Source organism: Lissotriton helveticus, chromosome 2_1 (assembly GCF_964261635.1).
Source record: "Lissotriton helveticus chromosome 2_1, aLisHel1.1, whole genome shotgun sequence".
In the NCBI taxonomy this organism is placed as follows: Eukaryota; Metazoa; Chordata; class Amphibia; order Caudata; family Salamandridae; genus Lissotriton; species Lissotriton helveticus.
In genome coordinates this window covers 2,020,591,329-2,020,615,822 of record NC_136059.1, presented here as the reverse complement: position 1 = coordinate 2,020,615,822, position 24,494 = coordinate 2,020,591,329, and the positions used below count along the sequence as shown (strand labels likewise).

Here is a 24,494-nt window from a genome sequence, read left to right as displayed (position 1 = left end):
GCAGAAATGTAGCTTGTTACGTCCCTCCGTAAGCATGAGCGGAGTGGGCTGGCCTAGCGTACACCAGGCCAGCGTAGGGGTGAATAAAATGCATGTAGCTCTGGGCGTGGTTCTCTTCTGGAATGCCCAATGTCTCTGCCAGGGCGGCGCCTCTCACCCCGCCACAAGGCAGATTCCATGAACGGTGGTGCCTGAGATCCTGTGCGCCTTCTGCCCCCAGGCCACTGGTTTCCAAACCCGACTTGCCCGCCCCTGCGCACCCAGGCCTCACTGCACACCTGCCAACACTGGTGTGTGTCGAAGAGGGCCCACCACGTGCCAGTGCAGCTCCAAGCCTGAGGCACGCGACCCTGGCAACCTGCTATGACTATCACTGCCTCCACGAGCAAGGCACGCAGTACTCCTTTCTCATTGACGTACTCTACCGGCATACACAGTGGACTAGTAGGTCACACATTTGGAACTGAGTCTTGATTAGACTATGGCAGAGAACATTATTTATGGCAGATTTTATGTCACTATACTCCCTTCGATGCGGTACCACCAAGTCAGTGCATAGCATTACAACCACACATGTCTGTGGGCCCACGCAGACTACTGCCCTCGGCCTACACTGCGCTCGAGTAGGTCACACATTTGGAAATGAACATCGATTTTTCAATGGCAGAGTACATATCATTGCATGTAAGGAGAGGTATAAGAGAATGACGCCTTGCAGTCAGGAGGTAAAAAGGTTTATTGTTACGGAGGTGATCGAACACTACCGACAACTGCCCTGGTGTCACTAACTATGCGCATCGCGAGCCACCGGGACATGGCTGTGGGCCACTGCTGACCGCTGCCTCCGGCCTAAACTGCAGTCGAGTAGGTCACACATTTTAGACTGAGTCTTGATCATGCAATGGCCGAGTACACATGTTAATGCAGAGTTCAAATCACCATACTCCCTTCGATGTGGTGACACCGACTTTGTGCATTGCATAAGAACGACATGTGTCTGTGGCCCCTTGCTGGCAACACCTTCAGCCCACACTTGCGGTGGAGTAGGTCACACAGTTGGAACTGAGTCTTGATTTAGCAATGGCCGGGTTCATATCTTTGTACCGGCATCATCGCAGACTGCATCCCCTCTCAGCCCCGGTGCCACTAATTCTGTTCCCTGACATTCATGGACACTCTCTTTTTGAACTTTGGTGGCATCTGAGTCTATGGACTGGGGGTTGTCTTCATCCTCATGTAACTGATACCGACGTGCTGGTAATGACGAGGCTGTAGCATTTCACTCCATTCGCCGCTTCCGGATGGCGTCTGCCCTCTGCATCTTGCCCTGCAGGACATCTTCCACTGTCCCCTGCAACCCTCTGCCACATTCACCTCAGACATCGATGAGGACCTGCTCAGTCTGCGTGGCTCTACCTCAGTGCAGCGCAAGTCACCAACCTGTGGCGGTGTGCCTGTGCCGGCCACAGTGCATCCGGGGCCACTAACTCTGGGCAGCGTAAGTCATGGACCCTGTTTGATAGAATATTGGATGTCCTCTGTGATGATGACCTTGTGGTCATCGATGCCATGTGTATGAGGCCCTGTGCTGCCTGCTGCCTCCGGCCTACAATGCGACTCACCAGCGCTCACCCATCAAATCGAGTCCTGACCGGCCCGGGCATCGCATCACTGTAGGAGGCATACACCACCACCGCTAGGTCCACATCCAACTGCCAACTGCCAGTGTCGAAACAGTCGTACTGGCAGACTAACGGAGTTGCTCACACATGTCGTGGATGCCATCATCTGCCTGATACCCTGCTCAGCACTCCAGGTGCCACTAACTCACTGCACTATGAGTCATCGACCAATTTTGTTTTGGTTATGTGCTGTGGGAAGCTCACGCAGCAATGTCACCTCAGGCAGTGTGGGAGACCTGGGAGGATGATGAGGGAGATGATGCAGGTGTGACAAACCCCACTTCAGCTGCTTCAGTAATATCCCAAAAGGATACAATCCTAAACATTTTCTTCACATAAGAGCGCTCACCTCTAGTGCCCCAACCTCAGTGCACTGCAACTCAAGGACACCTTCTGTTTGGATATTGGATGGCCCTGTACCTGCTCTGGATACCACTTGGTGCTCCACTGTTGTCTCTGTGGTGCTGGTGGTTTCTGTTTCTGTTTTAATAGTGTTCACTGTTGTAGTTGTTGCCAGCACCAACCACTCCTTGCGGGCTGGCTTACACTCACCCCACACACATCCAGCACAGGCGTCACTGTACATGTGACCCTGCCAATAAAGAGGCCGGGCGCACGTGCCCGCAGCCAATCACACCAACTATCTAAGTGTGTCCGTGTGGTCATGATGTATGCATGAGGGCCCCGGGCCCTACAACATCACATTGTGCTGTGTACAGCAGAAGCAACCGTGCCCCTGCTGGCAGCAGGTATGACCTTGGACATGTAGCTTTGTTATCAGCCACTCAATACATAAGAGAAGTGGACTGGGCCATCGTACGGATGTCCGGTGTGGGGGTGAGAATGGTAATTACGAGGCTCTGGGCGTGGTTCAGTACAGGAAATGTGCAGAGGCATGGGTCTGTGTGTGTCGCAGTGTGGGTCTCTTTTGTGGGGAGTATGTGGTCCCTGATGGGACTTGGACACCCCGTATGTGATGAAGTTCTGCTTCCATGAGCTCTGACCCCACCCGTGCCTGTTCGGCCACCTTTTGGCATTCTGACACCTGGCCTTGGAATGCGATGTATGCTTCGGTGAGGTGTTGGGAGCCAGACCTGGTGGCGGGTGCTTCCTACTGTGTGGTATGTGCAGGGGCTGGGGTCTCCTCTATTTAGCTTGGCTGCGTGCTCCTGGGGGTGGGTTATTTAAGATATCCATGAACTATTGAAGTGCATCGGTGTCGAAGGTGTGGTGGTCGTCAACAGCATCACTGATGAGTTGTCCGGTCTGTTCTGCTGGAGGTGTTGTCTGTCCCTCTGCATGTGAAGGGGAGATGCATGTTGACCTTGTGTTGACATCTATGTTGGCGCATTGTTCTTGTTGACATGCAGACTGTATGACAATGTACATTGTGACTGTTTGGGAGGTGCTGGCAATTCGATGTGGGACAGTGGACATTTGGACCACTTGACAGATGTGAGGTCGTACACATACATTTCAATCTCACAGTTTCCTGCTCCATTAGATGAGATGGACCTGTTTCTGCGCATGAGCGGACCCAGTTGTGTCCCCTCTTCAGCAGTGTCGGTGTTGCACTTTGTACCACATTGTCGTGGGATGTGCTGTGATTGCTATGTGTGTGAGCTGCAGTGTGCCACAGGGATCAGGGACATGATCCTGGGTCAGTGTGGGTGTGCAGTGTGCTACAATCGTTGTGCATCTGTATCATTGTGCCCATCTCCCCCATCCCCCCAGTCCCTGTTGATGTTGTGTCACGTCCTATTGGGCTATGCCAGTACTCCCAAATCCTTGCACTGTCTCCACACTGATAAATGTGGCCTCCATATCATCAGGCTCCTCCTGTGGCGCAGGACTCTTGTCGCGGTGGCAGCCTTCCTGTTGGCAGCGGGTTTGTGCTTGGTTTTGCTTTTCACATCATGCCAGCGCCTCTTGACCTCCTCAACACTCCAACTGCATTCACATTAGTCTAATTGTGGATCAGTTGATGGTAGTGTTCTGTCACCTCAGTGACGCTGATCTGGTTTTCCTGCGGACTGCACCCTGTCTTCCTCTCCCTCTTCGCCTTGGCCTTCTCCAACCCTGTTGTTCTGTGATGTTGGTCTGTGGAGCTTGTGGGGTTCGCGTTGACCTCTGCACTCGGTCTGGGGCATTCATGGTCCTACGCACTTTGAATTATTTTTGGTGTGTTCTTTTTGTAGCTTTTATAGTGAATTTTTCTGCATGACGCTTGGGAGTTGTTGGCCTGTCGCTGGTTTTTGATGCATTTTGAAACGCGATTGGCCTCATCGCAAGCTTTTTTGCATTCGTGCATTTTGAGGTGTCGAGTTGTGTTTTTGCTGACATTTTACTCCTTGTTGTAGGCATTTCTCATGGTACCGCCGTGTTGTGAATACTTAGCTAACATGGCATTATTTTCCTGTGATAGGCTGCAATATGGAGAGTTGCGTTGTCTTGACTTTGTGGTAATTATCACACGTTCTTGATAATATTCCCCATTGTGTACTACTGCATGTATTTTGCATTTCTGTCATGCTCTGCTTCTCCGTTAAGTTGTTACAAATATATAGTCGTTTACCTCTGTAATATTCTTCAAGGGACCAATAAGCGGCCGAGTTAGTGCATAAGGAAAACATAATTAGAAGAAAAAATTGCGTAACAAGCATGTTCATACTATGATGGAGGGATGCAAACAAATAAAATAAAAACTTGTCAACAGGTGGATGGGATTGATTGCAGAGGTGCCATTTAAGCAAAGAAAAATAGTTTACTAATTTTAATACAAACTATGTAATTACCAAGATCGTGGTGACAATGACAGTCTTGTTCTCAAGACCGATAGAGTCATTTCCTGAAAGGCCGTCGACTGCAGTCAAAACCATTTTATCAACCTCTGTCCAGAATCCAATCTGTAAAAAAAGGTCCATTCAAAACAGTAAATAAACACAAAAAGACAATCAAATATCAGAGGCAAGATCAATCTCTTTACACTCTATTGTATATTTACACACACACATTCTTGCGTCAACTTCATCCATCAAGCCAGTGTCTATACATTGAATGGGAAACGGCAAGGAAAACATTTATGAGATCATATTTTGATGACATTCTTACTCAAACACTGGAATGGTTTCTTTCTTTACTGGGACAAAATAATGGATTACTGGCACGGGACCGTTGTATTTTACACACTGAGGTAAAACGGTGGACTACTAGAATGTGGCAATGGAAGTTGACATACTTGGGCGATGAACTGAATTTCGCATAGGGGCAATGGTGCTATACATACTGATGTAATTGTTGTTACACATTGCACACGTACTGAGCATACTGAAAACACTGTTGTGTGTTACTGTTATGAGGAAATCCTGTTTTGTAATCTATGAAGATATTGTGGATAAAACCCAAGCAAACCCCAAGTTAACCTGTGCTTAAGGCACAAAAGCACTTAGGCCTAACTTAGAGGGAATGTGTAAAGTATTTATGCAGCATTTCAAACAGTAATGAAGTGAAAACTCAGCCGAAAAAAACCCACATCAATTTAGAAAGAGTAAAACTGAACCAATTATTTGACACCAAGATGACAATAATCCAATCAGTAGAACCGGAGATATACAATTTTAAAGATTTATTAGAAACAGTTTCTAGAAGCACAAAGCACCAAACTGAGTTTATTTATTTAGTCGCGGCAAACCAGGGCAAGGTCACAAGTTCAGGCCAACCATGATAGAGTGTATGCTGGGTACAAGAACCAGGTTAGGCCTGTTGAACAAAGTACCTTAAATCCTGGTTGCGGAGTGTTGCAAGATTCTGAGTCGAGGATGCATCGCCCAGCTGCGACTCTGATGAGGCTGTGTTTCTGCATTGTTGAGGATGCTGTTAATGAAGACTTGCGATGCGAAGTCCTACGTAGACGATGCATCACGCAGTGGCGGTTCTGAGAAGCTGCAGACTGCAATGCGAGGTCCTGTGGCAGGGATACGTCACACAGCAGCTGTTCTGATGCAAAGCTATAAGGAGATGCATCACGCTGTGTTGGTTCTGCTCAAGAGACCACTACTGGGCCGACAGATCACCTTCTTGCCCACATCCAAGGGTCCAGGACTAGGGTGTCCCACTTGGGGGTCAAGACTCACAGCAGGCAGAGTACAGGTGCTGGGTGCAAGGTATTTGGAGCCTTTTCTGTCCCTGACATTCTGATCAGGAGGCTGGTCAACTAGCCCTTGGAGTCACTCTGGTGGTCCTGGGTTCAAGATGCAGGTGGAGTCCTTCTCACTCAGGCTGCAAGGCAGCAGCGAGGATTCTGTGAAATGGTTTACTGCTTGTAAGTTCTAAGTGGCATCTTGAAGTATAGGGAGGGGTGAGAGCAGCAGTTTACTAAAATTAGTAGTTATAAGAGGTTAAAGGTACAGCCAGGAGCAGTGGAAGTGTAACCTGTAAGATATATTGGTTTTTAAGACTGCAAGACATTTCAAAGGTTATGAAATTCATATAGTAGAAGGGGTACATAATCAGGTAAAAGATGCAGCTTCTACAGCCAGAAAGGTTATGATGTCCATCTAGTAACATAGGCGTTACACGCAACTTCCTACCAGTAGAGTTTTATCAGTAATTGGATTTCAGTTCGGAAGAGGTATGCACTCTGTCCAAGCAGGAACCACAATCTTAGTCAGGGTAAGTCAAAACCCACCCTAAATTATCCTGTCCCCACCCTCTGGTAGATTGGTATAGGTCACTCAGGCTTAACTTAAGAGGCAATGAGTAAAGTATTTATGCAACACTTCAAACAATAACAAAACAAAACACCACAGAAAGACATCACACCAGGTTAGAAAAATAGAGTATAATTTTATAAATAAAACAAGACCGAAATGACATTTCCAATAAGCAGAAATTGAGATATTAATTTTTTAACAATAAACTGTGAAATAATGCTTAGAAGCAATAGGAGCCTATTTGGGATATCTGGTCACGCTGGACAAAGGCAAGGGCAAAAGTTCAGGCCGACAGTGATAGAGCACGGGCTGGTTATGGGAACCCTCTTGAGCTTGTTGAACAAAAGTACCTTGATCCTGATTTGTGTCTACCTCGAGGAAGATGCGGGGTGCAACCGAGGCAATGCATTGGTTTTGATCCCACAACAGAGAGAGATGTGTCCGTTTTCCCCATGCAAAGGCAGAGATGCATCAGTTCAGAGGGTGATATGCTGGTTCCTAATGCAATGCGTTAGATCTGCTCTTGTAGCATGTGATACAACGACTCAGAGGGCAATGCACTGGTTCCAAGGATGATGCCCCCGGTCCACTTCACGCAACAATGAGGATGTGCCTGGTTCCGAACCACGCAAGGGCAAAGATGTGCAGGATCCAAATAAAATATGTGGGTTAGCTGGAGAAGTACCTTAGGCCTCAGCCAATTCAGCTGTGCTAAGACTGCCCCAATGCCATGCTCTGATGCAGCCATGTGCACAAGGAATTGCTTGTAGAAATCAGGGCCCCTGAGGACAGGTGCTGTGCACATGGCTTCCTTGAGGGAATCAACGTCTTTCTGACAAGCCTCTGTCCAGATTAACAATCTGGGCTGCTTCTTGGATGTCAGGTCAGTTAATGAGGCAACAATTGTGCCATATCACTTAATGACTTTCCTGTAGTAACCTATGAGGCCTAGAAAGACTCTCACTTCTGGTTGAATTTTAGGTGGTTGCCAGACCATGATGGCTTCAATATTGGCCTGCAAGGGCTGCCCCTTGCCCCACCTACCAGGTTACCCAGGTACACCACAGAACCCTGCCTAATCTGGCAAATTCTGGGCTTGATGCTCAGGCCTGCTGTTGCAGGGCCTGAAGCACCTTGTGGAGGTGATGCAGGTGTTCCTCCTGGCTGGAACTATAGACAGCAATGTCATCTAGGTAGGTGGCACAAAAGGCCTCCTTACCAGCCAGGACCCTGTTAACCAACATTTGAAAGGTAGCTGGGGCATATTTAAATCTGGTGGACATTACCCGAAATGGAAGTGGCCCTCTGGGTTTGAAAATGCTGACCTCTCTTTGGCCCCATCAGTCAGAGCAATCTGCCAGTAAACTGATGTAAAATCAAAGGTATTGAGGAATTTGCCAGCGTTCAGCCTGTCGATCAGCTCATCCTGCTCAGAGGCTAGTGTGTGCATTAGCCCTGGTGAGTGAGTTGAGTCCCCTGTAATCTAGGCAGACCCGAAGTTCTGGTGTGGTGCCCTGTAGGTCAGTCTTTGGTTCCAACACAACAGGGCTCAAACATGGACTATTGGAGGGCTCAATCGCCCCTAATGCCACCATCTTAGGGATTACCTCATCGATGCTTGCTCTCACCCTGTCTGACAACATGTATATTTTGTTCTTTACAGGGGGCTGTCCCCAGTCTCAACATCATTGACGCACAGATGTATGAGCTCAAGGATGGGTGAGAACAGTGTGGCAAACTGTCCCAGCAACTGGTAATAATCCCTCTGCTGTTCGAGGTTCAGGGTGGAAGAGACGTTGACACCCTCCACTGACCTTCGGTGTTCCTGTGCAGAGAAGAGGTCAGGAAGAGGTTCACACTCCTATCCCACTCCCTCATCTTTCACAAGGAGCATGCACACCAAGGACCTCACAGAGCGAGGCTTACGTCTGTTTACATGGAGCATTCTTAGGGGGTTTCTATGGGTATGGAGATCCACCAAGTAGGTTGTCTCCCTCTTATATTTCTTGACTTGGTATGGGCCAGTCCAGACGTCCTGGAGAGCCCTGGGCCCTACTGGTTCCATAACCCACAATTTCTGGCCAGGCTTAAACTCCACCAGAGTGGCTTTCTGGTCATACCAGAGTCCCATGACTTCTTGGCCGACCTCTAGGTTGCTTTTGGCCTTCATCCAGAAGCGATGCATCTGGTTGCATAGGGCCAGCATGTAGCTGACCACATCCTTGGGAGCTTTTGTCTACCCCTCTATCACAATGCTCAGAGGTCCCCTGATAGGGTGGCCAAAGAAGAGATCAAATGGGCTGAAGCCTACTCCTTTCTGTGGCACCTCCCTGTAGAGAGAAGAAGGCATGGGAAAAGTACATCCCACTTATGTCTCATGGACTTAGAGAGACCTATAAACATACCATTCAAGATCTTGTTGAATCTCTCTATAAGATCATTGGTTTGAGGGTGATAGGGTGTGGTAAACTTGTAAGTTACACTTCACTCACTCCACATGGACTTCATCTATGCAGATCTGAAGTTAGTGCCTCTGTCAGAATCAAGGGGCATATTATCAAGGACAGGCGATACATTATCGCCGCTTTTATCAGCAGGAAACTGCCAATAAAGAGGCGATAAGCCCATGTTAGATGTGAACACATCTAACATGGGCTTCGATTGGAATTCATAGAGCATATTATCAAGGCCATTATCGCCTCTTTATTGGCAGTTTCCTGCTGATAAAAGCGGCGATAATGTATCGCCTGTCCTTGATAATATTCCCCCTAGCTCCTTGGGAACCCCAACACAGGTAAAGATCACCATCAGACCTCTACCTACCAATGTGCAGTCACTTACTGCAGACGGATGGCCTCTGGGTAGTGGGTGGGATGGTACACCAAGACCAGGACAAATCTGTTGCCTAGGGCTGCCTTGGGATCCAAGGGTCCAATTACATTGAGGCCTACCCTCTCAAAGGGGTTGCCAACAACTGGTAGCGGGATCATGGGAGCTTTTTACTTTTTCCCTGTTTTCATACTGGCCTGACAGGGGGCACAGGACCTGTAGAATGCATCTGAGGCTGTCTTTAGTCTGGGCCAATAGAAGTGGGAAACAAGCCTCGTCTTGTCCTAAATGCCCTGCCTGGGTCATGAGCCAAATCCAATAGGAAGGCCCAGTATCACTGGGGTACCACCAGCCCATGGGCTGCCCCAGCACTAGGACCCTTAGGCTCATCATAAAGGGGATTATTCTCCCAGTAGATCAGGTGATTCCCAGAGGTTTCATCAGGTGCATGGGCTGCCGTCACCTCAAGCCCTCAAGAGTAGGACACTCTTTCTGCACTTGGTAGAATTCCTTCCTGGTGGGCCCATCCTCAACTTGCCAGCTGGCAAGCTCAGGAAGGTCACCTAGGGCAGCAATGTCCTCTCTGCTCACTCGGGCACTCCTCCTCATGGACTCTGTCAACCTCTACCACGGAAACATCAGCAACTGGCTTCCCACACCTCTTGTCCCTCTCTGTGGCTGTCTGGGCCATTGTTCCATGCTCCAGATAACCTTGACCCCCTACCTAGGCAGCCATGGACCGTGTGGTGATACAGATCCACTCAGGCAATCCCATCATCTAGAAGTGAGACCTGAGCCCCACCTCCCTCCAGGCAGTATGCTCCAGGTCGTTGGCTGGCACACAATCAACATGCATGGAAGGGCTCAAAACAACTTTCAGAGGACCTGAGACCCCCCGCTCAAAGGGAACCAGAGCCACCGGCAGATGGCTCTCACGATTGTCGACGACTACGACTTGGTAGTATGTGTTTATTAGGAACAGCTCTGCAGACACCAGCTAACACTTGACAGTTGTCATGCTGGCTCCTGAATCTCGCAGAGCCTCCGCCCGTTACCCATTAACAGTGACCAGCTGCGTATACTATGAAGTATTTGTCGGCATGGAGGCTTTTGGCACCATTTCTCTATGCCCCAAGGAAGATAGGGTTACCTCTGTGTGTCACCACAAGCTAACTGGGACTACCTCCTCCCAGAGCACTACACTCGTCAACATAGGTGTCTGCCCCCCGGTCGGGGGCTGTGTCCTTTTGGGACATTTGAAGCCCTTGGAGTGCCCATACCAATAGTACTCAGTACATTAAGGTACACACCTCCCTATCTTATGATTAAAGAACCCCATCTTGTTAGGATCAGACTGGGACTGGCTGCCACTACTCTCTTGGGATTTTTGGTGGGCCTTTAGAGGACACCTTATGTTTAAGTTTTTCTCCCTCCTCTTTCTTCTGTTGGTAATCCCTGGCCAGCTTTATGGGAGTCGCCCCCCCCCCCCACCCCTGATACCTTTTTGGATGCTGTGGTGCTAGCCCAGAGGTCAGCCTCCTGAGAAAGATTCCTGGAGTCAGTCAGATTACTGTCTGCTAGATGCTGGCACAACTAAGGAAAACACATGTTGAACATGTGCTCTCTCATGATTAAATGGTGCAGCCCATTAAAATCACTAGCCATGCTAATACTCATGTAACCATTCAGTGCCTTACTACAGTAATCAACAAAATCTAGCCTGGATGGATTGGGGAGCTTCTGGCTGTCTTTGAATCTTTGGCAATATTTTTCAGGGGTAAGCCTAAATTAAATTTGGGAGTCAAAATGGCCTTCATAAGGGTATACTAGGCTTGGTCCCCAACCTCTAGTATTAGTAGTGTGTCCCTCTCAAGTGTTGGCATGTGTTTCCACAGACCACCACCCCAGTGCTCCTCAGAAACCCCACGAACCTTCAGTGCATCCTCATAAGAAAATAATTTATCAATGTCATCTCCCACCACATACCTGGGCAGCAAATCCTTGGGTGTGCAAATCTTTTTCTCTCCATTGGGTGCTGCATGTATGCTGCCACCATCTTTGCTAGAATCTGCCTGTCTGGTGTTGATGCCCAACTGTTTTTTAGACTCAGTTTATAAGCCAACAACAATTTTCTTTTCTCCAGGGCCCTTTCAGCCTTTTTGTCTTCCAGGTCCCTCTTCTTTTTCTCAGCCTTCATTTTTAATTTTGCCATCTGCAATTTGAACTCTTTCTCTTCCCTCTTCTCCTCCAGTTCCTCTGGGGACAGGTGGTGGAAAGAGACACTGCTTCATCCCCTTGCTGGAAGCTCTAGTTTAGGGGTCACCCTTTGCAGGTGGTTACTCAAAGGGATTATCCTCCATCCCATCATCCTCTCCTGTGGTGTCACCCAGTGCTGTGTGAGCTTCTGCCAGGTCCTCAATGCATTTTGCAGCTCCACCTTCCTGGTGGTGCTCTTGGTAGGAAGTCCCACTTCCTTCCAGAAGTCCTTGATCTAGGGCACAGTCTAAACCTTTAGGTTGGTCAGCTCAAATCCCATCTTAGCAGATGCAGTTGTAGGTCCAGCAGTCAGACACATGATTTAGGAACAAATCAAAAATGCTGATCAGGAAGAACTGTAAAAAAATTGTAAGGGTCTTGTATGTGGATGGGCAGTGTACACCAAGTTATTGTATGGCATTGCATAAGCACAAGTCCTATCCCACCGCTGCCACCAATGTTAGAAACTGGATGTCTGGTTGACAGAGGTATGCACCCTGTCTAAGTAGGAACCACTATCCTAGTCAGGGTAAGTCAGGACACACTCTAAATTATCCTGTGCTCACCCTCTGGTATCTTGGCACAGAGCAGTCAGGCTTAACTTAAGAGGCAATATGTAAAGTACTTGTGCAACACTTCAAACAAATTCACAGTGATAACACCACAAAAAGACCCCACACCAGGTTAGAAAAATAGAGAATAATTTTTTCAATACAGGACCAAAAACCACAAATCTAATAGGTAGAACTTGCCATATGAATTTTCAAAGAAAAAACTTTAAAATAAGGCTTAGATACAATAAGGACCTATTTGAGATTTCTGCTCAAGCTGGACTGGGGCAAAGTCAAAATTCCAGGCCGACCATGATGGGGCACAGTCCAGATACAGGGACCCACTTGGTCCCGCTAAACAAAAGTACCTTGATCCTCGTTTACGTCATCAAGGAAGATGAGGGATGCAGCCGAGCTGATGATTTGGGTCCGATCTCGCAACAGATGGAGATGTGTCGGTTTCCTCCATGCAAAGGCAGCCATGCATCAGTTCCGAGGGCAATACTCTAGTCCTGAATGCAATGCATAAGTTCTACTTTTATAGCAGAGGATGCTTCAACTCCAAGGGTGATGCACTGGTTTAAAGGATGATGGACCGGGTCCACTCCACACAACGATGAGGATACGCTGTTCTGATTCACGCAAATAGAGAAGATGCACCTGTTCTTTACCCCACAATGGTAAAAAGGCAGCAGTTGCAATTAAAATGTGTGGGTATGCTTGAGAAGCACCTTAGGTCTCACTTTCAAGGGTCCAGATCCGGGGTAGCACCGCTTGGCAGAGCAGACTCACAGATAGCAAAGATCAGGTACGGGGCAGTTGAGTTGGAAGTATTTTATGTCCTCGAAACTTCAATCATAAGGCAAGGCAGCAAGCCCTAGGAGTCACTCTGGGTTCAAGTGATGCAGGTCCAGTCCTTCTTACCCAGTCAGGGGAACAGCAGGCAGGATGGAAGCACAGCAAGGCAGGAGTCCAGCAAAGCAGTAGTCCAGCAAAGTGACAGTCTTTCAACAGCACAGCAGTTCTTCTTCCTGGCAGAGTCGCCACGGGTCCAGAGTGTACTGAAGTCATGGTGTCAGAGGTCCATGACTATACCCAGTTGTGCCTTTGAAGTGAGGAAGACTTCAAAGAAGGCTTTGAAGTGCATAGAGGTCATCCCTTCCTGCCCTGGCTCCAGACTCACTACATTGGGGTATGAAGCCCTTGGTATGTTGACAGGACACAGCCTGTTCACGTGTAAGTGTGAGGCTATGCCCAGCTCCACCCTCCCATCTACCAGGACGGCCCATCAAGTCACATCTAAGCTCCCTTTGTGTGTGGCTGTCTAGAGGGTATACACAAAGCCCAGCTGCCACCCAACTCAGATGGAATAGAGACAGACAGAATGCACAAAATGGGTAAAGTAAGACAATGCCAACGTTTTAAAAGTGGCGTTTTCAGAACTGCAATTTAAAATCCAACTTCACCATAAGTTGTGATTTTAAATTGTGAGTCCAGAGTCGCCAAACTTGAACAATATATTGCTTCACAATTGGGAATTACACTTAATATTTGTAATAAGTGAATCCTAATATTTTCCAAAGGGAGAGATAGGCCTTGCAGTAGTGAAAAATCAATTTACGAGTTTTTCACTACCAGGGCATATACAACTTAAAGGTACATATCCTGACTCTTAAATACATTACACCCTGCTCTCTGGGTTACCCAAGGCCTACCGTAGGAGTGACCTATATAAATAAAAAGGGATGGTTTATGCCTGGCAAGAGGTTTATCTTGCCAGGTCAAAATGGTAGTGCAAACTACATAGACAATCTCTGTTTTGGCATGCCTGAGCCATGGTTAGATGGCTACTTAAGTGGATGGCACAGTGAGGAAGAGTGTAGTCTCTAACAAGTTATCAGAAGCAAAGTTGTCCACCTAGCATTGAGGTTATTAAACCATTCAAGATTACACTTCCTAAAAAACCACTGGAATAAAAAATACCTATGTGGTCCACCGAGCAATGGAACTTGATCGCAGTTAGTAATTAAAGACTATCAGGTTCATCCAGGAGTGGCAAAGGTGCAACCCAAGAAGACACCATTTTTTAAAATCACTATGATTATCAAAGAGTATGCAGCCTGCAAAGCAATAAAGATGCACCCCAGGGAAAGTCCTAACTCATAAATACCTGTTCTGAAAGAATATTTAGTCCACTAGTGATAACGATGCTACCTGAAGGGACACAGCTTCCTAAACATCTACAGAGACATAAAAGGCTAACGGATTCACTAGGTGTGGTGGAGCTACAACTTGTGGAAAACTCATTTAAATAAATCTCAAGAGTTATGAGAGTTTAAAGAGTCACTGCGGAGAGATAGGACTGTAAACCATAGAATATCCCAATTCTCAAAACCATATGAATTAAAAGAGCCTTTGGGTTCACAAGATGATGGAGGCACTACCTTTGGAAGATAAAGTCTCCTTAAAAACTGGAGCATTCAGAACAATGTGTTTATCACTCAGTATTAACTGAAGTGAAAACTGTTGAAGACCAACCTCCTAAAAAGCAACAGAAACGTCCAAGCCTATGTGGTCCACACAGCTCTGAAGGTTCCAAATCATGGTGCATTCTGTATCTTATAAGCCACCAGACTTATCAAATGTTTTAGGTTCAACCAGGACTGATTGATATGTATCAAGCAGCAGATACAGCACGCAAAAAGCACCTGTGCTTAATATGGCTGTGTATTCCATTCAGACGTATCTGAGTTACAATGTGGAAGACACAGCTTATGGAAAACCAATAGCAAGTAAAAGAGGCTATGAGATCCAACAAAGAGCGATGGAGCTGCACCCAGTAAGAGTCAAAGCTTGCGAAAACCAATGTAGTTATAACAGTGTAGGGAATCACCTAGAGATGGAGTTGTGGTCTCTGAAGAAGTGGCTACCTATAAGTCAAACTATCAATCATAGCCTATGGGTTTCACTGAAGTGTGAAATTGGGTAGATAAAAGATGCAGATTTATGTTTGGAAAGACCAGTGTGTAAGGTATAAAGTGACAAGTGTAAGGCCCTTTGCTATTCTATTTGACAAGACAAAACTGCAATGTCTGTATCGAAAATAGGCCTTTTCTTGTTATATTTTGCATGGGCATACTGGGGGATAGACCTTTCAGGTATAGAGAAGGGCCATATTTTTTTTCAAGAGTCAGGATGCAGGGGAGGAGGCCAGGATAGGAATTGCAAAGGAGAAAGGACTAGATCAACATGGAAAATCTGAGCTCAGCCTAGGATTACCGGTTGTGAGCTCAATGTCAAGTCTGGGAAGACAACGCAATTAATAATCTAACCAAGAAGGCTGAGCTGCAACTACCAAATTTATCCAGTTGACAGTGCACTTAAGATGAATAATAAGCCTACAAAACTGCAGGTGTAGATGGTGTAGCTACTACCACTCCCCGGAAATCAACAGTGCACACAATATGAAAAATACCGGAATGTAGTAAAACCCACACAAATGGGCAGGTGAACAGAGGAATAGATTCTTTGTATTGAAGCGTTCATGCAACAACGGTTTTGACTAGAAGGGTTGGTAGAATCGAAATAAGGAAACTGTCAAGCAGGGTATTTTGAGTTTGGTAGATGGAATACGCCATCAGAATGTGACAGATATCCTGTGCACCATATTATAAGTGTCATAGGCTATAATGTATTTGTAGTTCAGGAAACAGGCTATTCGTCATGTTTACCATGAAGTATCCCATTTGCTAATCTTTAAATAGGACACATGATTAAGATATCTGAGAGTTCTACTTTGCTGGGATCTGTGCGTAAGCTTAGGTGAAAAGTTAGAGCAAAATAAAGGAGAATCTATCCTTTCATAATTGTAAGGTTGATAAAATGTGTACTAATTACTAGGGTAATGGTGACCATGGACGTCATTTAGGGGTCACCAGGGTTCTCGGATGCGACCCCTGGATTCTTCCTTTCAACCCCTGGCACTGTCTAAGTGACCCCTGGCTTCTGAGGTGAGAAAATCAGTGCTAGGAACTCAATGGCTTTCAACAACAAAATAATAGGTGACTGCGTGATTTGAATTCACTTTACTTTGGAGAAAGATCATGTTAATTGTTAGAAATGGGATCTCTGGTTGGCTAAGGCTTGCGCCAAAGCCAGGCAGAGACCACCACTCTAGTCAGGGCAAGGGAGTTACACGCCAAAGATAACCCCTGCTCACCCCCTTGGTAGCTTGGCACGAGCAGTCAGGCTTTTCCCGGTGGCGATGTGTAAAGTAGTTGCACAAGCACACAGCAACAACATCCCAGGCACACTACAAAAGGAAGTCCACACAAGGTTATATCAAAAATAGCCTTTGTATTCTCATAACACATTGGAATAGTAAACACATAATATACATGGTGCCACCTGGCACTGGGTCATATCTACAAGTGATTATTTACACCTGACAGGGCCCACTAAACCACTGTCAGAACCATCACAAAGTGAACTTAGCAAAAGCAAAACATATCATAAACGTACAACCAGTAACCACTGGTAATCACTGTACCTAGCATCAGCCTGTAACATAAACTACATTATGCACAGTATCACATCAGGCACAAATTACATTCTGCGCCAACCTCACCAGCATAAACACCTTATGCAGTCCTCTCATAAGTCTAAACACATTAGACCCAAACCTCCGAAGCATAACTCACATTAGGGGCATAAATCACACAGTGAAACATAATCTCACTAGCATAAACCATAATATGCAAAACAACCTCATAATCATAAAAAAACACATTTAGAGGTATAACACAGGGTGCATAAAACATAGTACTTATATTACATTTCCTAGCACCACATAATCACATTAGGGCCTGGCGCCCTATAAACTCAACAGTCCCCCTGGCCAACAGGCCATCTCAAAAAGGGGCTTAAATGCCCCGTTTCCATAATGTCAGGGTGCGCTGCTAATGCAGCAGAAGTCCAGGTGCGCCATTGCGCAAACCTAAACGTAGCAGCTGCCAACTACTTGCTGGGCAGTTTGGAAAGATATGGGGCCAGGGGGTGCGTCTCACTCCTAACTCAACACATGCCCCCAAAGAAAGAATAGCCTAAACGGTGCAGCTGGCACTAAGCGCAGCTGTAAACCTAAGGAAGGCCTGGCACTCATTGTGCCCTCTGAACAATTGTGCTAAACGTTGCAGCTGCCCTCGCTGGTGTGGTGCATCTGAGGATTAACAAAATGCCGGCTCGGGCACCTTGGGGCCCTAAAAATAATTATACCTGCCTTCTAGCAAGCGGGGCAGCTGTAGGACTGGCCAAACTGGTAGGAACAAGGGCCCTGGTAAACAAATCAGGCCCCACATTCGGGCACACTGGCACTAAAACAAATATGCCCCCAAAAGAACTTGCCCCCTCGTGCAGCTGCCCTCTGCAAGCAGGGCAGCTGAAAGAAATAAGTGAAGGGGAGCGCCGGGCACATCCGTGCCCTCGGGGCTGCACTGCAGCATTTTTGACAAAAGTGTCCCCACAAGTCAATGGCACTATTCGGGTATGGGGGAGCCCCAATCACTGGGCTCCTCCATGTGCCTCCATCTGGTCTCGGCCCCCCCAGCCATCTAAACTCACCGGCTCTCTCCTCGGGGACTGGGGCGAACTCTGGCACTTCCTCACGGTCTCCTCTTCTCCTGGGCCCCCTCCTGGGAACCGGGACTTTTCTGCACATCCGGCGAGGCTCTCATCGGCATACGGGAGCCCCGCTCGACACCGCTTCTCTTCCTCGCATCTCCGGGCGAGCGGGACTTCCTTTGGTGAGGCGGAAGTCTCGCCCCTCTTCAGGCATCGTACTGCGTGACTTCCTTCTCATCCTCCGGCCACGGCGGTGGGATGCGGGGTGGGCTCCTGCTTTAAAATAAAAGCGGAAGTGGACACTGAGGGGTAGGCTCCCTCCTGATTAACAATATAAAGCGGGGTGGGCACCCGCTAATCCCACAAAAATATACAGCAGCCATGTGGGGTGGGCACCCACGAAGCAGCAGGTGAATGCATGGTGGGCACCTGCGATATTAGCCAAATGCGGGGTGGGCACCCGCCATTAAGGCATAAAGGAGGGAATCCCTATGCCTGGGATTCCCTCCCAACACGATCGCAGCCCAGCGCTGCAAGTGGGCAAAGAAGCACTCCTCCTGAGGACAAAATAACGCACACGATTCAGGAGCCACAGCTCCACAGCAAAAGTCCAGGAGAGGTTCAGGGATATAGCGGGCCCAGGGGCCAGCACACAGGACCCTCCAGCAGGGAGGCAGCCCCCATGGCGCTCCCTCCTGGGCCCCAGCAGCAGCAAGCCCCCTCCGTCAGGAACAGAACAGGAACACTGAACATTTTCATGGGGTCACAGCCCCTATATTTATATTAGTAAATCCATTTGTGCCACAGCACAGGGCTTGGGTGATACTAGTCAGAACTGGTTTAGGGGAGCTTTGCAGCTCTTTGTTTTGCTCAGTTCCTCTCTCCTTTGGCAGATGAGGGCTCAGGGATTAGATGCACCACAGGGAGCGGAGCCGGCATTGTGGAGGGAAGGCACAGTCCTATTCAGGTGCCAGGTGCAACTCCTCCCTCCCATCTACATGCAGATCTCCCTATTCACCACTGGGCAGACTCCCCCTGGCTCCTGGAGCCAACCACACCTCTCAAACTTACTTTGAAGATTTCAAAATCAGTCAATCACAAGCCAGACATGCAATTCACATCAGGCAGACAGACACACAGTACACAGAACTCTAAAAGTGGCATTTCTCCACCAGTCACCATAAATCTGCGCACACCGTTGTGCAGCATTCATCCTCAGGAGTTCATGCATACTAAACTTGCCCCTGCACTCCTCTCATGCCAGGAATTACCATGGACACACATACCCCCCATTTAATTGGAAAAAGGACAGCACTGGGCAAAAGTGTTACATATTCATCTGTGCAACAATTGTATCACAGATGTCCAAACATAAATATACTTCACACATATATATTACAAAAATAGATCTTTTTATTTCTTTTTTTTGTCTCAAAGTGTGTCATTGATATCAAATTATGTTAAAAAAACACATATACATACAATGTTAAAGTCATATGTTTGGAAAAACCTTCACAAATATTGTTCCATATAAATATAGCCACACAAAGAAATTGACAAAAATACCATCTTCTTGTAAAGTGCAAAAAGAAATAGTCTTTACAATAATGAAGCTAATTGCAGTTTCCAGATATTCTAAAGGAAACACTGGTTATGAGACATGGTTGTCACCTTTACAATAATTAAGCTAGTTATAACTTCCAGATATTCTAAAAGAAACACTGGTTATAAGACATGGTTGTCACATATCCCCCATGCATTTCTATGGGAGGGCAGGCCAATCTCACCACATGCACTCAGAGAGCGCACACACTCTACACTGGGCCACAGTGCTAAAGTGCGCAAAGGCCTAAAATCACTACCTCTTTGTCAGAGCTCTAGGCAAAAAGTTCAGGGGTGAACCAGCCAAAAGTGCCAAGTGTAACATTAATCAATATGCATGGCCTTTGAAATCATATTCCATTACTGCACAAATTATTAGAATTTGTTATGCATAGACAAGAATATCACCTCTCATCTTATGCATGATTCATCAACATAAATACAAAACATAGCTTGACATAAGTAAGTGCATTCACAAAACATATACAGGTGCATTAACAATAACAATAAATTGCTCAACTAGTCATATAATGGATATCCAGAGGGATATATTTGCTTAGACCTCTTGGAATAAGCAGAGGGGTTCCACTTCCAACACCATCTAATATGGTACTAACATTTTTTATTCAAAATAATCTTAATCTCTATCCATATTGATGAAATTAGTATGGAATCCCCAATCTTTTGTATCACCAATGTGTTTCGAACTGCTAATTGTTGAGGGTTCTCCTCAGGACCAGAGCTGGTAAAAATTGTATCTGAAAGTGAATATAAACAAATGTGTATAACTATCTTCTATCTTTTAATACATCTCTATTAGTGACAGTCTTAGCCGACATAGCATCCATATTGAGATTTTACCTTAAGCCATCACAGAATGACATATTCAGGAGTGTAACTTGTGGCCGTTGCAGAGTTTAAAATTGAGTTACTTTGTTGCAAGACAAGAATGTCCTTTGTCTGAAAACCACAAGTGGAAAAGGCTTTTATTATCCATACTGAGCTTTTACCTTAAGGTGTCATGGAAGGTCATATTCATTAGCGATACATTATGGCCACTGCTGAGTTCAATATTCGTTTAGGTTGTTGCAAGGTAAGAATGTCCCCACGACTGAAAAACACAAATGGTAGGAACCTCTATTAATGTGTTGTTACTGCTGGGGGCATTATCTGGTTATAAACTAAGTAAACCCAAACGCTTTGTAAACTATGCTGCGTAAGTTTAACTCCCATTAGGACCGCCTGACAAATGAGAACAGTTGTGTTAATTTTCAATGTGAGGCGGTCCCAGCACGGGCAAATCAATCGCGAGTGTAGACTATTCTTTTTTCTTTTGAAAGCTTTTCTGACAAAGACAGCAAACGTACTTTGAAGATTTCAACATCAGACTCTTCCGTTATGCTTCCGGTGTTTCTCCCTGGTGGCGGTCTCATTCTCTCTGGTAAATAAAGGCAGACCTAATTAGTCAATCACAAAGTTTATGACCATGTGCATTCTGGTAGATGAAGCGTATCATTCAGCCGAAGCCTGGAAGATATTTCCACAATTGTTTATTCTATAACTTATTCAGTTAAGACATCTCATTCAAACCTCTCTGCTGACTGTATTAAACTTCAGAATTAAATATGCTTCTTTCCTTAATAAATTCATTTCGATGTCACCTTCTCTGTCATCGAACTGGGTAACACTCAGCACGTTCCATTGCAATTCTATTTCAGTGTCCCATTTCGTTAAAATGATTTACCATCGGTGCAGAAGTGGTATTTGTTCTAATTCATGGCTTGTGTTAGACAATGTGGTGTTTTATTTTCCTTATTAGTTTTTCCAATGTAGATCTTTTTCCATGAGCAGATCACTGCATACAATAAATTTTTAGTCCGACAGTTGGAAAATTCATTTTGTATCCATTGGATCTTGCCATTTATAAAAGTTCTTCCTTCAATTGCCTGGCTGCATGCAACACAATTGCCACATTTGTGGTGACTCTGTACCGGCTTTAGGTTCCATCTAGAGAAGAGATTGCTTTTTTCTTTTGTTGGTTGAAAATTGCTCGCACAACTTGGGACCCAAAACTTGCATTTTTCTTCATTGCAAACAAAGGAAGATCAAATCCACATGCGGAGTTCAAGATCAGATGCCAATTTTTGCATATTATTTTCTTGAAGTTGTTAGTATAGGGACAATATGCTGATACGCAGACCAATTTATTGAGTGGTTCCTTTGATTTTTTAGTAAGTAGTCTATTGTGGTGCAAACCAGACCCGTTTCATGGAATGTTTCAGAAGTTTACATGGGTAGCCCCGCTCTGTCAATTTGTTTTGTAGGATTTGCGCATGCAGGAAATAATCATCTCTTTGATACAATTCCTGCGAACAGGTAAAAATTACCCATACGGGACGTTGCCCCGTAGATTCTTGGATGGAAACTTCTGTAATTGCAAAGCTTTGTTTTTATCTGTGGGTTTTTTTGTGTAGAATTGTGTGAAGTGTGTTGTCAGACACTATCACTTCAACATCCAATAAAGTCAGGGACGATTTGCTTTTTGTCATACTGAATTGTATGTTAGGACTTCTATGGTTCAGCCAATCATGAAATGCTATGAGTTGTTCGTCATTGCCCTTCCACAAGCACTACACATCAGCGATATATCTCAACCATTGGGAAATCTGATTTGAAAATGGGTTAATATTATCGATGAATTACTTTTCGAATAAAACGATGAAGAGGACAGCGATCTCCGGCACAATGGGACACCCCATAGCAGTCCTTTATATGTGTAGGAAGAAATCATCTTCAAATCTGAAATAGTTTCTTTTCAGTGCTAGAGTAGCTAACTTGAGTATAAATGCAGTGGGGACTCTGTGAGGTCAAGGATGTATATCCAAAAAGACTTCCGTAGCTTCCAATCCTTCTTCTTGAGGAGTGTGTGTATAAAGATACTACATGAAATGACACCAACCAATGATTTTCTATGAAGCATTGTTGTTCTTCTATTTTGTTGATAAAATCTATTATATCTCTGTGGTATGAAGGGACATTCCTAAGAAATGGTTTTAAGAAACAGTCAACATGCTTGGTGAATGGTTCTAACGCTGAATCGCAAATCAATATGAACAATTTCACCAGCCCTGGTCATGATGAAAACACGTTGGTTATACAAAAGATTGGAAATTCCATACTAATCGCATCACTATTGTTAAAGATTAAGGCTCTTCTGAATCAATTTTTTTAGCACCGTATTAGATGGTATTGGAACCCCTCAGCTTATTCCAAGACGGCTAAGCAAATATATCCCTCTGGATACCAATTATATGACTGGTTCAGAAATGTATTTGTATTGTTAATGCACCTGTATATGTTTTGTGAATGCACTTATTTAAGTCAAGTTATGTTTTGTATTTATGTTCATAAATTATGCATAAGATGAGAAGTGATATTCTTTTCCATGCATAACAAATTTGAATAGTTTGTGCAGTAATGGAAAATGATTACAAAGGCCATACCTATTGATTGAAGTGACCTTTCTCCAAAATAAAGTGAATTCAAATCACGCAGCCACCTATTCTTTTGTTGTTTAAAGTATTAATAGAGGCCCATTGTGGTTTTTTGTCAAGGGCCCAACCCCCCCCCCCCTAATGATCAAAAGCAACACAATGGCAGCACGTCCTTCAGATGGAGCTCCTCTCTCTTTATTTTCTCAATTTCTTTTTTACTACATTAATAGTGAATAGTGTTTCATTACTCACTATCAATGTAATAAAAACATGGAGTACAATTAGCTGAAATGCGGTCTTCCCTGGCAGCTGAGGTAAGTAAAAACAAAAGGGCATATTACCAAGGGTGCCGATAGGCAATTATCGCCCCTAAGCGCCGATAATTCTATCGGTCTATTAGCAAGCTGTCGCTAACTGATGTTAGCGACAGCTTTTAGGCGATAGCGAGCGGTTTGGGGCCCGCTTTGCATGTCAGCGATATTTATCGCTAATGACATGCAGAGTGGGCGTACCCAACCTGTTAGCGACTGAAAGAAGTCGCTAACCTCGCTATCGCCTATTAGCAAGGCAGGCGTAGCGATGAAATATTCCCGCTATCGCCAAAAACCAACGCCTGCTCAGACCAGTTCTTAGCCATGCTATCCAATGGGAGGTGGATAACATGGCTAAGAGCATTTCGTTGCTAATGCGTGAATATCGCTGTATTCTCAGCGATATTCACGCATTTCGCCGCTATCACTGGATATTTTAGCACAATGGAGAAAAACGTTGCTAATAGCATGTTTTCTCCGTTAACATATCCAGCGATAGGCAGCGATAAAAAAATCGTCGCTAAGCCTATTTAGCGATAATTATCGCTACTTGTTGGTAATATGCCCCAAAATGCTTTTAAATGTGTGTACCTTTGCGAGTGAGTGTGTTTATATGTAAGCATGTGTGTGAGTGAAATTGAAGGTCAAAAGACATGATTTCACTTCCGCTACCCCTGGTATTTTGGAGAATTGACGTTCAGGATGGCGACTCCCATGATTTAAAAAACTACAATATCGAAGATGAAACGTGTGACTAAAATGACAGATATTTACAAAGAAACGCACAGCGTCGACGAAAATTACCTTCATTACAAATAAAAGTGGAAAGCTGAGGCTTGTCAAAAATACCCTTAGAGAAGGTTTCAAGGCCTACTTCCTTGTAAAAGGAGTTTTGGCCCCTAGCACAAGTGAAGTGGATGCTTGGTGTAGAAAGCTGATACGCGCTTCCAAACGTCACAAAAGATAACCGTCCTCATGTCCTTCAAGTAAAATAATGATCAGAACATATAGGGAGTTATGTTAACTTAACACCACAAATCATCAGTTTTACCACAGGCCACAGCTACAGTGCTTCATGATTTTGGTGTTGACAGTCCATACATATGTCCAAAGGCTTAAATATCTGTCACTTGAATAGACAAAGCAAATGCAAAGTAATGTGAAATACAAATACTTACTCTTCGAACACCACTGCTTTTCAGTTCCATTATGTTAATGGAATAGTTAATTCGTTTTCCATTCTGGTCAAATTTTATGTTCCCTGAAAGGCCATCAACCTGAACCTACAGGAGGAAATAAGAAAAAGCAAGGTTATGTTAGAAGAGCTGAATCATTTAATATGTGTGCAGTGCACCAGGCATCATGGTTCTTACGTCATTACTAAAATATGTTGAGCAGAGGCGTAGGGTAGACCCTGTGGTGCATCCTCAACCTCCCC

At 45.4% G+C, this 24,494-nt stretch overlaps 1 protein-coding gene across 5 annotated transcripts in view; it reads right to left on the bottom strand.

Annotated features, from left to right (window-relative positions):
- Window positions 1-24,494, bottom strand: part of GRIA2 (glutamate ionotropic receptor AMPA type subunit 2) — a 512,702-nt gene that overhangs the window by 85,067 nt on the left and 403,141 nt on the right. For all 5 annotated transcript variants that reach the window (XM_078676989.1, XM_078676984.1, XM_078676985.1 and 2 more), the window contains exons 8-9: window positions 24,235-24,339; window positions 4,478-4,588 (exon numbers count right to left, since the gene is read on the bottom strand). In XM_078676989.1, the coding sequence (XP_078533115.1) occupies window positions 4,478-4,588; window positions 24,235-24,339 (216 nt within the window). The remainder of the gene's footprint in view (window positions 1-4,477; window positions 4,589-24,234; window positions 24,340-24,494) is intronic.